We start from the raw sequence: 12,495 nt of genomic DNA, 5'->3' as shown, positions 1-12,495 counted from the left end.
AAAATAAACCAATACAACTGACCAGTCGTTTATCACTTTTTTATCAAGTTATATTTTATTGTTTCTAAACGTGGGTTTACACTGCCAATGTGCATGTTTAATATAATAATCTAACTATACTACCCTCTAATATATTTTAAAAAGAGATAATATGTGTGTACATATCGGCAGTGGAAACACACTGTTATAAAAATGCTTACCACAGTAATATTGAAATTAAATTCTACTTAATAACAAGTGCAAATTCTCTAAGCTTGTTAACTTCAATTGTTTTTAATGTTAATTTTTTTTTAAATCAAAGATATTAATTTATAATTGTACTGAATTAACTACATTTAATTACAATATATTTTTAAGTTCAGTTTAAATTAAGCCGGCCACACACATTCAGTTTTAACTATACAGTTAAAACATGTGTAGGCAACATAACTATCAGATGAAATGTACAGTAGTGGGCCTAGTACGTATATTTGTAACAATAGCCTTTATATCATCATCAAACATGTCAAAATTAGTATTAGATTTTTTAGTGTAAAGCTCGATAGGGGGCGCTGCACAAATTTTAATACAAATTTTGTCAAAACCGATACGATGGCGAGTGTCACAAATATTCATGCTAGAATAACTGTTCTCAGTTTTGCTTACATACGTAACTTTGTATATGAACAGTCCGACTACTCAGTTGTGACTGAAGCCTGCTTTATGATTATATATTCTTACAACTTAAAAATAGTTCAGACTTAACAATTAAAATAACTGAGAATTTCTATACTGAAAAAGATAACATTGTAATTACCTAGACTATTTCAAAGATCTCTACTCTGATATGAGCCATTTTAGGAGAGTCAAGGACATCGGCGCGTTGCGCAGTTTTCTCCCCCCTTACCTTCACGCCACTTCCCTTCTACATCTAAAACTATGTTCTGCGCAGCCTCGTGCGCAATTCAGAGCAAGCAAGATGTTTGAAAACCTTAGTACCTATTTTGTCCGTTTGACAGTAAGGTCCCAATATGGCGCGGGTTCATAAACGGGTATTAAACGAATTGATACATTTTACTCGAAAGTTAAATCATAACATCTTAATATACTATTAAAATAAATTTATTAAATCAAAAAGCTACCTGTAAAAACGTATGCGCTGCGCTTCGCTGTTATAGCGAAGTAAACACGCTTCTTTTCATATCTTTGGAGATATAAACACTATATAAGTAGAATTATAATTTAAAAATAGGAATATAATTTGTTTATCGTAAAATCTTTAGAATATTAAGATTAAAAATATTCTCTAAAAATTAAACATACAAAATGTTTGCAAAAAATAAGCTGAAAAGTATTCTTACATTACATACAAGTAGTAATAATAAATCAACAGCATATATTCAGTTTTTTTTTAAATAACATGTCAATATATGTAATAATACTTTTACTAGTTACCCAAAAAATAGAAAGTACATATATTTTTCTTTATGTATTGCGTAATAATAGAAAAAAAGTAATTTTAATTCTTGAAAAAAGTACACTTTAATGTCTTTTTTTAAAATTTGTATTTCGATTTAATTTATCAAAATAACCTGTAAATTACTGATAATTAAGACTAGTAGACTATGAACAAAATTAAATAATACCTTTAGGTATGAAGCGAAATTGTTACTTTAGAACGTAGAACTCCACTACCGTGATATACTACACGAGTACATACTATTTGTAAATGTCGTATTATCATTCCTTATATTATCTTTGACAAAGTTAACATTACAATATCTATACATATAATAAAATTGGAGTGTCTTTATATAATATAAAGAAAAATCATATGTTATCCACATGATGTATTTGCGTTGCCAGTAACAAAAATAATTTTTTAAAATTATTGTTCTGGGTATTATACGAAACGGCGGAACTGATTATGATGGTACTTTCACTGGAATGATTCACTTTCACTGGCCTATGCGTGCGTATTTTTCTACGCTGTCAAAGTCGCTATCAATACAAATGACACAGCAATGGAGTTCTACGGTTCTTTAAACATTCGCATAGTTTTAATATGCGTAACTATTTATATAATACACATCCGTATTCATTTGTGAAAAAGCCTTGTAGAAAATCATTTTTTAGTCTTTTGGAATCATTGACATACATACTTTCATCAGAGCACATAATGTTAATGGTTCATAAGAATGAAGCAGATCAGTGAACCGGTTCGCAGCTCAGCTCAAAATGTACCTGCATAGAGTTATGATTCGAAGTGTCGAGCTGAGAACCGCGTATCACATACTTTTAGTACATCGCGATGAGCTGCCAATTTAGTTGTTGAGCCACAGCTCAACGGTTCAAGTCTATGTGACTTGAACGTTTGAATTCACATATACAAGTCTAGCCATATTCATTTTATATATTTAAGCTGTTTATTAGAAAGATTTTTCATACAGGATACCCACTAAGAGACACCCTTAGCAATTAAAGTACTATGAGTGTCTCCGTGAGTTTGACCTTGACACTTATATACCAACATATTGCCATCCCTTTGTCTTAGACAAAACAGAGATAACAATATATATTAATTTGTCACTATCTGTGTCACACTTCCGTCAACGTGAGTTAACTTTAGCTAGTCTAGTTTTATCAAAGGAACAGATAGCTTGTAGTAACGCGCCGCGACCTTCAGACGGACTAGTTAACACGGAACCATTGCCACTCGTATCACCAGCTGTAATGTATGCAAAAAGTACAATAAATTCAGTATACTTATAAAAATGACGTCTCTGTGTTAAAAAAATTGAAGATCTAACGTCGGTTTCTGAGACCAAAATCTCGGTATAAAACATATCATCATCCCTGTCATTATCTTTGACAAAACAGTGATAACAATATTTTTAAACAAAGATTTTGGTTTCAAAAACCCACTTTTTAAGATTTTAAATTTTCCCTTACAAGTGAAGTTTGACCATTTAATAAAGGTAAGACATTAACCTTTTGAATATTAGCTTAATGTTTTGTTTGTATGTGTATTTGTTTGTGTGGACATTGTACTATGTACTCACAAAGCACGGGCGGTGTGGGCGAGGAGGTGGTGCTGGCGCTGTGCGAGCGCACAGTCTCCGCCAACGACGACGTCGACTTCCATATACTGTCGCGTTTCTTCTAAAAATTATCATATACACTCAATTTTAACACGTTCAATGCTAACGACTCATCTAGTTAGTTTACTTTTGTATGAAAAAATGTTAGTGCCATTGCAAGTGTTAAGTATTTAAAAGTCATAAAAGTTTTCAAGTTAATTGTGTGTTTGCTGTAATATTTGATAATACTAACCACTCTTCGTTTCTGTTTCTTCATTTCCTCTTCTGAATTTAATATTTCCTGTATTCTTACTTCTCTCTTTGCACTCCTTAACTGCATATGTAATATAAGCATAAGAAATAATATAATATTATTTTTAAAGAATTACAGTCGAACCTAGATAAGCGAGAGTCGGAGGGATTTATAAATGTTTCCCTGTAACCCCCCCTTTCTCGCTTATGAAGGTCGTCCGTCGAGATCGGACTTATAAAAGTTTTTCGCTTATCCAAGTTCGACTGTACTTATAAATTGATCAATACATTGAGCATTTGAACCCCAGGAATTATGAATTATCCATAAGATCGACTTCGTAAAAGTGGAAAACACTTACTAATTTCTGATCAGCTTTGACTCTCAGTTCTGCACAAGCGAGTGCTTTCTTGATTTCGTCTTTCAGAGGTAGCGGGAACTTGAGATGTTGCCGTGTGTCGGGGCGAGGAGTCAGGCCGTTCAGAGTGGCTCGCGTGAAGAAGTGGTGGTGCAGGAGATCGTCCAGTGATGCCCCACCGTGTTTACATGATGTAGAAGATAGACATAGACGGAGTACTGATACTGAAACAGGTCACAGGATATTTAAAAAAAAACTTAGAGAAAGTAGTCTGTGGCAATCTGTAAAATACGAACATATACATACAATATTACTTCCTAATATTATAAACTAGCTTTTACCCGCGACTCCATCCGCGCGGAATAAAAAAATGCACACAAGATAAAAAAAGTTCCTATGTCCGTCTCCTAGTTAATCTATCTATAGAGCTATCTCCTCATCAATTTTCAACTAAATCAGTTTGACCGTTCTTGAGTTATAAATAGTGTACTAACACGACTTTCTTTTATATATATAGATGCGAAAGTTTAGATGTATGAATGTTTGTTATGTATCTCCACAACGGCTCAATCTACCTTGATGAAATTTTGCATGGATGTAGAACGTTTTTATTTACCTTGTTATTTATTTATTTATTTATTTAAGCTTTATTATCCACTTAACAATAAAAATAAATATAAAACAGATTATGTAAAACTAGTTTGTGTGTTTTGTTATGTGGCCCCTTATTGGGTAAAAGCCTCCTCCATCCTCTTCCATCTTTCTCTGTCCTTGGCCAAATGCATCCAACTTGTTCCAGCAGTCATTATGATATCATCGACCCATCTTTTCTTTTGTCTCCCCACACTTCGTTTTCCTTTTGGGCCCACCCATTTAGTAGTTCGGTAAGTCCATCTCTCATCTTTATATCGGGATAAGTGTCCTGCCCAGTTCCACTTCTGCTTCAAACTATAATTAAGGGCATCAGTCAATTTAGTTTTCTTGCGAATGGTTGTGTTCCTCGTTTTGTGTATTTTTCGAATTTTAAGTATACTTCGTTCCATTGCATGTTGACATGAAGTTATTTTATTCTTTACTTTTTCAGTGAAGGTCCACGTCTGGCTAGCGTAGGTTAGGCTCGGGAGGATACAAGAATCCATTATTGTCTTTTTTATATTTGTGCTGTAATTCCCTTTTAGGATTTCTTTTTGAGCCCAGTATTTCTTCCAAGCTATGCTTAATCGTCTTTCTATTTCGTTTTCGTTACTATTTGCCTCGAAGGACACCAGTTTACCTAGGTATACATACTCATCTGTATATTCTATTGGGTTTCCATCAACTTTGATTTCTTTCTTTAGACTGTTTGTTAATATTTTTGTTTTGGATGCGTTCATGTGCAACCCGACGTTTTTGCTTTCAGAGTTTAGTCTTCGAAGCATTGATTCTAAACCTGTCGTGGATTCACTAAAGAGAACGATATCATCTGCAAAACTAAGGTGTGTTAATTTGTTGTTTTGAATCCATATGCCTTCATTTTTCCAATCAATATTTTTGAAAACGTCCTCAAGTACAGCTATAAATAGCTTTGGGGACAACGGGTCTCCCTGCCGCACTCCTCTTCCAATAGTGAATTCCTCCCCTTGTTTTTCTAGTTTTACTGTACTTGTGCTCTTGGAATATATGTTTTTTATGATATTGACGTATGTTTTGTTTACGTTGTTGTTTCTTAAAGCAGTCCATATTGATGTGTGTAGTATACTGTCGAACGCTTTGGAGTAGTCCACGAAGGCTATGTAGAGTGGTTTATTGAATTCTTTGAATTTCTCTATAATTTGTTCAACAGTGTGAATATGGTCTATCGTTGAGTAGTGGGATCGGAAACCCGCTTGTTCTATTGGTTGGTTCCTGTCAATATTTGGTGCAATTCTTCTTAATATGATTGATGAAAAGAGTTTATAAATTGAGGATAGCAAGCTAATGGGCCGGTAGTTGCCGATGTCGAGCGGGTTCCCCTTTTTGTATAATAGTATTATGTTTGACTTACTCCATTGCGATGGCACTTGTTCGTTTTCCATTACTAAGTTGAAAAGTTGCGCTAAGTATGGAGTCAGAACTGGTGCCCCGATTTTTAACATTTCGTTTGTGATGTTATCCTCGCCTGGGCTCTTTTCGGGTTTTAGCCGGTTAATTTGGGCCCTTATTTCAGATTCTGTTATTGGGTCTATAAGTGTTTCATCTATATTTTCACCAGTTACATCATTAATATTTTCCTTATCATCTTGTGGTCCCTGACATAGTGGTTTAGCATAGAGTGAGGTATAAAAAGCCGTTGCACATTTGATAATACTTTCTCTATCTCGGTTTTCGCCTTTGTCACTGTTCAAACCTTGTATCCAGTTCTTATGCGTGGATAATTCTTTATAGGCTCTTTTTGAGCTTCGGAATATAAACATATTTTTCTCTATTATTTTCCTTCTGTGGTTGGCATAATCTTGCTTGATTGATCTGTTTGTTAGTTTAAACAGTTTCTTTAGTTCCTCTCTCATTTCTTTAGACTTTTTCTTCGTGTGCATGAGTTCAGTTCTTCTACGGATTAGATTTTGTGTGTGTTCGCTAATGATTCTTTCTTTCTGTTTATTGTTTCCTTCCTTTTTCAGACTTTTTGTGATTGCTTCTTCCAGTTGGTCACTAAGGGATTGTACGATCTTAATTTTCTTTAATGGTTCTTGTAATTTTTGTAAGTTCTTTTTCAGGTTTTGTACGTAGTTGGTTTTGTCTTTACTGGACTTCAATTTGTTTGGTAGGTTTGTAAATGTTCTACGACTTAGTTTAGGTTTTTGATAGTTTAGGGTGCATCTTACGATTCTGTGGTCAGACGGGAAGTTTAATTTATTTAGAACTTCTACATTTGTTATGGACTTTGGGTTGGGGCTCAATATAAAGTCAATTTCGTTTTTTGTTTGATGGTCTGGTGATATCCATGTCCACTTTCTGGAGCGTTTCTTCTTAAAGTATGTGTTCATAACTGCCAGCTTGTTCTCCTGCGCATATTGTATAAGGCGTTCACCCCTGGCGTTTCGTATGCCATAGCCATATTTTCCCATTACAAGATTTTCATGTGGTTTTGGTTGTCCAATTTTGGCATTGAAATCGCCTATAATTAGTCTGTTTCTATCAGCGAGTTCTTGTGCTCTTGATAAGTCATTATAGAATTTTGTGATTTCTTCCTCGCTTGAACTTTCAGTGGGAGAGTATACTTGAATCAGCGATAGTGGTCCCTGTTTGAAGTTCAGTTTTAGGAGAGCCACTCTTTCTGAAATTCCTAGAAAGCTTGATATATTTCTCGTTAGTGATTTCTTTATTAAAAAGCCTACTCCATGAAGTCCCCGTGTCTCTCCTATATAACAAAATATATATTCTTTGTGTTCTTCGATGGAATAACCCATTTTTTTCACCTCTGCTAGCCCTATTATATCCCAGTTTATTTTATTTATGGCATAATTTAGTTCTAAAATTCTTTCTTTACTTGATAAGGATCTCACATTGAATGTGCATATTTTAAGGCCTTGTTTACTTTTGTTTGTGTAATATTTCTTATTTCCATTGATATTTGTATTATATTGTTTGTTTATACTTGATGGAGGGTAGTGGTCTCTTTGCCCCGCGGTGACCAGCCGGCTTGGGGTGATATTTTCAGAAGTTGGTTTGAATAATGTTATGATTTTTGTTATAGTTTTGTTCCGGGTGCCGGTAGTCGTTGCTAGTTTTTTGAGGTTCCAGGTTGTGATGCTGTTCTAGTTCGTTCGACGTAGTTGAGAATATTCGGTTTAATAACATCTTTTGGTGTATTCTTAGAAAATGACGGTGTTGAGGTTTCTTTCGCATTTATTTTCTTTTGGTTTGTGGAGTTGGGTGAACCTGAGTCTTCTCTCTTCCTTTTATCTCTAGTTTTGTCAGTTGATCTCTTCACTATAAGTTTGTCATATTTCAGGTAAGCGATATTTCCTTTCTTCCTTTCCTCTTCTAGTCTAGGTTGTAGCTGCTTCCTCTTTTCGAGTACTTCTTTAGAGAAATCTTCTTTCACATTCACACCAGGTGGGAGATTGCCTTGTTATTAGCAGAAAGAAAATATTTACCTAAATCTTCAGACATATCCTCTGGGTATATATCACAGTAATATTGATCTAAAGTCGTAGCAAGGGCCATTTCGTACAATGTTCTACCGAAGCAGTGCACATCGACAGCCTCAGCCGTGTTCGTATGACGTAGCTCTAATAAATACGGTCGGTATAGACACGGCACACCAAGTAATACATTCTCTATATCCAACAATAGTACTCTTTGATTCTCTATTGTTATATTCCCTGGGTGTATATGTCCTAGAATTATGGAAAAATGAATGCAATTAGGAATTTTTATGAACTGTCAATGACTTCACCATCAGCTCACTATACGTCCCCAACGAGGGGCTCGGAGCCTACCCTAAGTTAGGGGTGACTAGGCCATAGTCAACTACGCTGGCCCAGTGCGGGTTGACTTCACACATATCATTGAATTTCTTCTCAGATATGTGCAGGTTGCATCACGATGTTTTCCTTCACCGTCAATGACTTGGGATTAGTTAATTACAATAGATAATGTAACTAAAGTTTTTAATTTTAAAGTTTTTTTTAGTTACAATGATAATAAACTACTAGGTAAAAAAATCCATTCGCTAAAAATAAAATGTATCAAGAAAAATAAATACAATAACATGTAATAAAGCCATACAAGTACTAGGATAATTGTTTACATTGTTGTATTGATAAGTTATTATTATCATAGTATTAAAGTATTGTATTTAATTCTGCAATTATAATACATGTGTCTGCAGTAGGAAACCCACAGTATGATTGATATTTAACTGTAGAATTTGACTGGTATACAGTCAAACCTGGATAAGCGAGAAGAATACCGTGGTCCCTTGGACTCTCGCTTATCTATATCTTAGGTCCAACTGTATATTGTGGTCTATGTTCTAAATGTAAGGGATGACAAAATGTATTACTACAAGCGTCTCTGCAGTCCAAACCCAGTGTCACAGTCTTATATTACATGAACGGAATACATACCATGTGGTAATCCTTTATCCTGTAAAAATTTCAACGCTTGCAATATCTGATATCCATAATGTGATAATTGTCCAGTTGTGAAAGGTTTCCTTACTTTAGGGTTGCCATACTTTGCTAAATAATTCTTTGTATATTCAGTGCCATACAAAATATCTCTCACACTTCCATTCTCATGTATTTTTCTAACTACATAGGCACCCGTTTCTAAATTTTGATATCCTAATAATTCATCTATATAAGGATGCTGAAATTATAAAAGAAAAATATTTTTACTGCATACTATTTTTCACGAAATTCTGGTTATTTTGAGGTAAGGATCTGGGCTACTTAGTTCTTCTACTAATTTGATCTACCACTGATAAATTATAGATATAACCTATACAGATAATCTTACTAATATTATAAATGCGAATATTTAGATGGATGGATGTTTGAAGGTGTCTCCAGAACTGCTTCAGGGATCCTGATGAAATTTGGCATTGATGTAGAAAATAATCTGGAAGAAAACATAGGCTACTTATAAATTATTTTTTTAATGCCGCGCGAACAGAGTCGCGGGCAACAGCTAGTATATAAATCACACTATCACAACATCCATGGAGGTCTTTAATCTTCATTCATTATTATTTATTCAACAACTTAAGAAACCTGGCAGTCTTATATACTAGCCATTTATTTGATTACTCATCAAACCTCATAATTGAAAATCAATACAAAATAACTTACAGACATATTCTGCAAACATTTGAATGCAGTTTGTAAATCTTTACCGCTGAGGTATTTATCTGGGCCATTACTCATCCATTGCAACATACAATTTATGTTAGTATCGGTGTCATCCACCTGTTAAGGACAATAACATTAAATTATCACATTAAAGTCAGCTACAATATACAATGTAGTTATTTTTATAACACACTGATAAGATGTTTTAGGTCATACATACATATTAAAGAACTTTCAACAATGTCATAGACTGTTAAACTACTGCAGCAGGATTAGCTGCTGCATGAATAGCCAACCAGTGCAAATACCACAACAACACAAGAGATGCATGAAGATGAAGCCGCCCCATATTTTGCGTGATAATTGTTAGTGCTGGAGGTCCTCCTCTTCTCCTTCCTATTTTTTTTCTAATAATAGATGGAAAGAATTGACCTCCGTCTTAAGGGGATGTATAGGAAAAGGAAATACTGTCTTTATTCACATAACCTACCCTATCCATTTTAAAGTAGGCATCAACAATTTGTTTGAGATGTAGATGGGTGACACTTCACTATTTTAGGTAATTTAAGTGGCTCGTAATTTGATTGCCATCTTGTACTATTAAAAAATTAATGTGATCACTCCCTAAGGTTTTCTGAATTGTGTCTAGGCATTATCATGTTGTAGATAAGACAAAAGAATGCTGAGCTGGTAAAACATCTATATGAAAACTTTATCATCTGTCTTGTTCTTTTTTATATGAACAGAGATAAAAATGTTTTTGTATCAATGTTTCAGTGAAACAGAATGCAGTACCATATATTAACTTGTTAAAAAATATCTTACCAAAGGGATTTAAATAATATACTAGTTATACAGTGGACAGTATGATCATCAGAACTGTTGTCACAAGTGTCAAACTAGATACTGATTATGAACCATAATGTCCCATCAATTTAAATATGTATATGTTAAATGTCTTTAAATCTTACCATAAAGAATTGTTTTCTAATCCTCCAACCAATCTCTGGTAGAGGACCTTTTAATTCATATCGACCATCTCCTCGTAGTGCTATTGATATTGTTTGCAGAGCTTGCTCTAAAAGTATAAATTAATTACACTATATTGGTTAATCAATATTATCCATATTATAAATACAATGTCTTACCATGGGTTTGATTGCCAAAACATTACAAAACATATCTCTTTCATTCTTTTTGAACAAATGGAGATAATGATATTCTTTCGTCTCAATATTTTGTTAAAGAAATTCAAAGTAACTTTGTGAAAAGTTGATTAATTCTATAAGATTAAACTAAAGATTAACAGAATTGGAAATATTATTATATTTCTTTTGTTGCTTTATACTCATATTAGGTACAAACATTATGTAAAATATTTACCTGCAATTGTAACAGAATAATTTTTTGGGTCCAAGAAACTTCTGACTGGTAATGAGAGTGCTAACACATGGTGTTTTAAAACTTCTCTTATGTAATTCTAAAACAAAACTATTGTAAAGTTGTATGAAAGTAAATAGCTATGATTTCTACATAAAACATTATTAAACTTTAACTGTTCTTTATAATATGTTTTATTTTATACTAGCTATTACCGGCAACTCCATCCGCGCGGAATAAAAAATAGAAAATGGGGTAAAAAATTATTTTATGTCCGTTTCCTGGTTCTAAGCTACCTGTAACTAACGCGACTTTCTTTTATATATATATATAGATAAGTATATACAAACAAAAAGATCCAACAAAACCCAATCACTCTTTATATGTTTTGTAATAATAAAGTTGTTTTAAGTGGTTTAATTTGAATAGTAACACATTCAAAAGTGAATAAATTAATGTTCTTGTAAGATACTTGTTTAGCTTATTATTGAATACATAAGTTATTGTTGTAGCCTACTTTTAAAGAAAACTAAATAGTGCTCTGGAAATTACAATTATGTTGAAACCCTTTTTGTTTTGCGAGTTTTAAATATAAGTTACACTTGAAATAAACATCTTCTTTGGCTTGGCTTAATTAAGACCAATAAATGTGACTATTGAAGTAATGATTTTGATATAATCAAAGTTCATACTTTGATTAAGTAAAGATCTTTAGTCTTACTTGTAAAGCAGCTTGTCTCTCGGCAATAAATGATGGTTGCATGTTCCCAATAAGTTTTTTGGGAGGCAGTGGTAACTCGATATTAGACTTTTGTAAGTTCGTATGAAGTTCCGAAAAGTGTTTGTACCTCCGCGAGACATCCCATTTGTTTTCTTTCGATGGTCCTCGTTGCACACGTAAAATATATTCCTGTACCAAACTAAGTCCTTGAGCACGAAAAAAAGCAATTAATTTCAACCCACAGACGTAGTAGAAAACTTACAGTATGTTTATCGACGTTCAGTGCATTTTCCAATGTACAAATGAGTGTTTCTGTATCGTCTAATGTAGAATTGGTTTGGAATGATTTCTCGAAAATAGCCATCACGTTAAAGGAAGTATATAATTTATTATAATAGCAGAATAAGAAGCACAACACATCTTGTTATCACGGTTATGACAAATTCGGAAAGTACAAAATATTTCACAAACGTCACAAACATATAGAACACTAAGTCTGTGGTTTTGCCTGACATTGACATTGTCAAATGTCGAAAAATATATGTCATAAGAACAATACAGACCCAAAATAATGAAATACTAATCATGCTTCCGGTAAATGGATGGACTTTGATTTTGCGATGGACTTTAAATAATGTTCAATTTAGATATTCTTAAAATGTATTGATATTCCAGTAAATTATAACACTATTTTCGACTTCAAGGTTATACATGTAAAATTAAAAGTAAAGTTAAATAAAAAATTAAAGGTTTTGATTAAATCTGCTTCAAACCAATTACAAATTTCTGTGTCTAAATACGATTTTAGGGATAGTAAGTATTCGAAGCTCAGTTCTTATTCAAACGTCATATACTTTTAATCTGTTTTATAGAACGTCCTATTAAAAATTTCTCATTTCTAGTTTCTAGTG

At 33.4% G+C, this 12,495-nt stretch overlaps 1 protein-coding gene across 1 annotated transcript; it reads right to left on the bottom strand.

Moving 5' to 3' along the window:
* Positions 1-2,568: 2,568 nt before the first annotated feature.
* On the bottom strand, positions 2,569-12,024 carry LOC106716601 (PX domain-containing protein kinase-like protein). The gene is made up of 11 exons (XM_045681426.1): positions 11,847-12,024; positions 11,585-11,773; positions 10,867-10,963; positions 10,455-10,561; positions 9,484-9,600; positions 8,758-9,001; positions 7,783-8,025; positions 3,671-3,891; positions 3,313-3,393; positions 3,042-3,141; positions 2,569-2,707 (listed from the first exon to the last, which is right to left on the bottom strand). Exons 1-11 carry the CDS (start codon positions 11,946-11,948, stop codon positions 2,589-2,591), a joined length of 1,620 nt encoding a protein of 539 aa, XP_045537382.1. The 5' UTR covers positions 11,949-12,024; the 3' UTR covers positions 2,569-2,588.
* Between the last annotated feature and the right edge of the window lie 471 nt (positions 12,025-12,495).

This window comes from Papilio machaon, chromosome 16 (assembly GCF_912999745.1).
Source record: "Papilio machaon chromosome 16, ilPapMach1.1, whole genome shotgun sequence".
NCBI lineage: Eukaryota > Metazoa > Arthropoda > Insecta > Lepidoptera > Papilionidae > Papilio > Papilio machaon.
The sequence above is the reverse complement of the archived record's forward strand: the minus strand, read 5'-3'. Positions and strand labels throughout refer to the sequence as shown.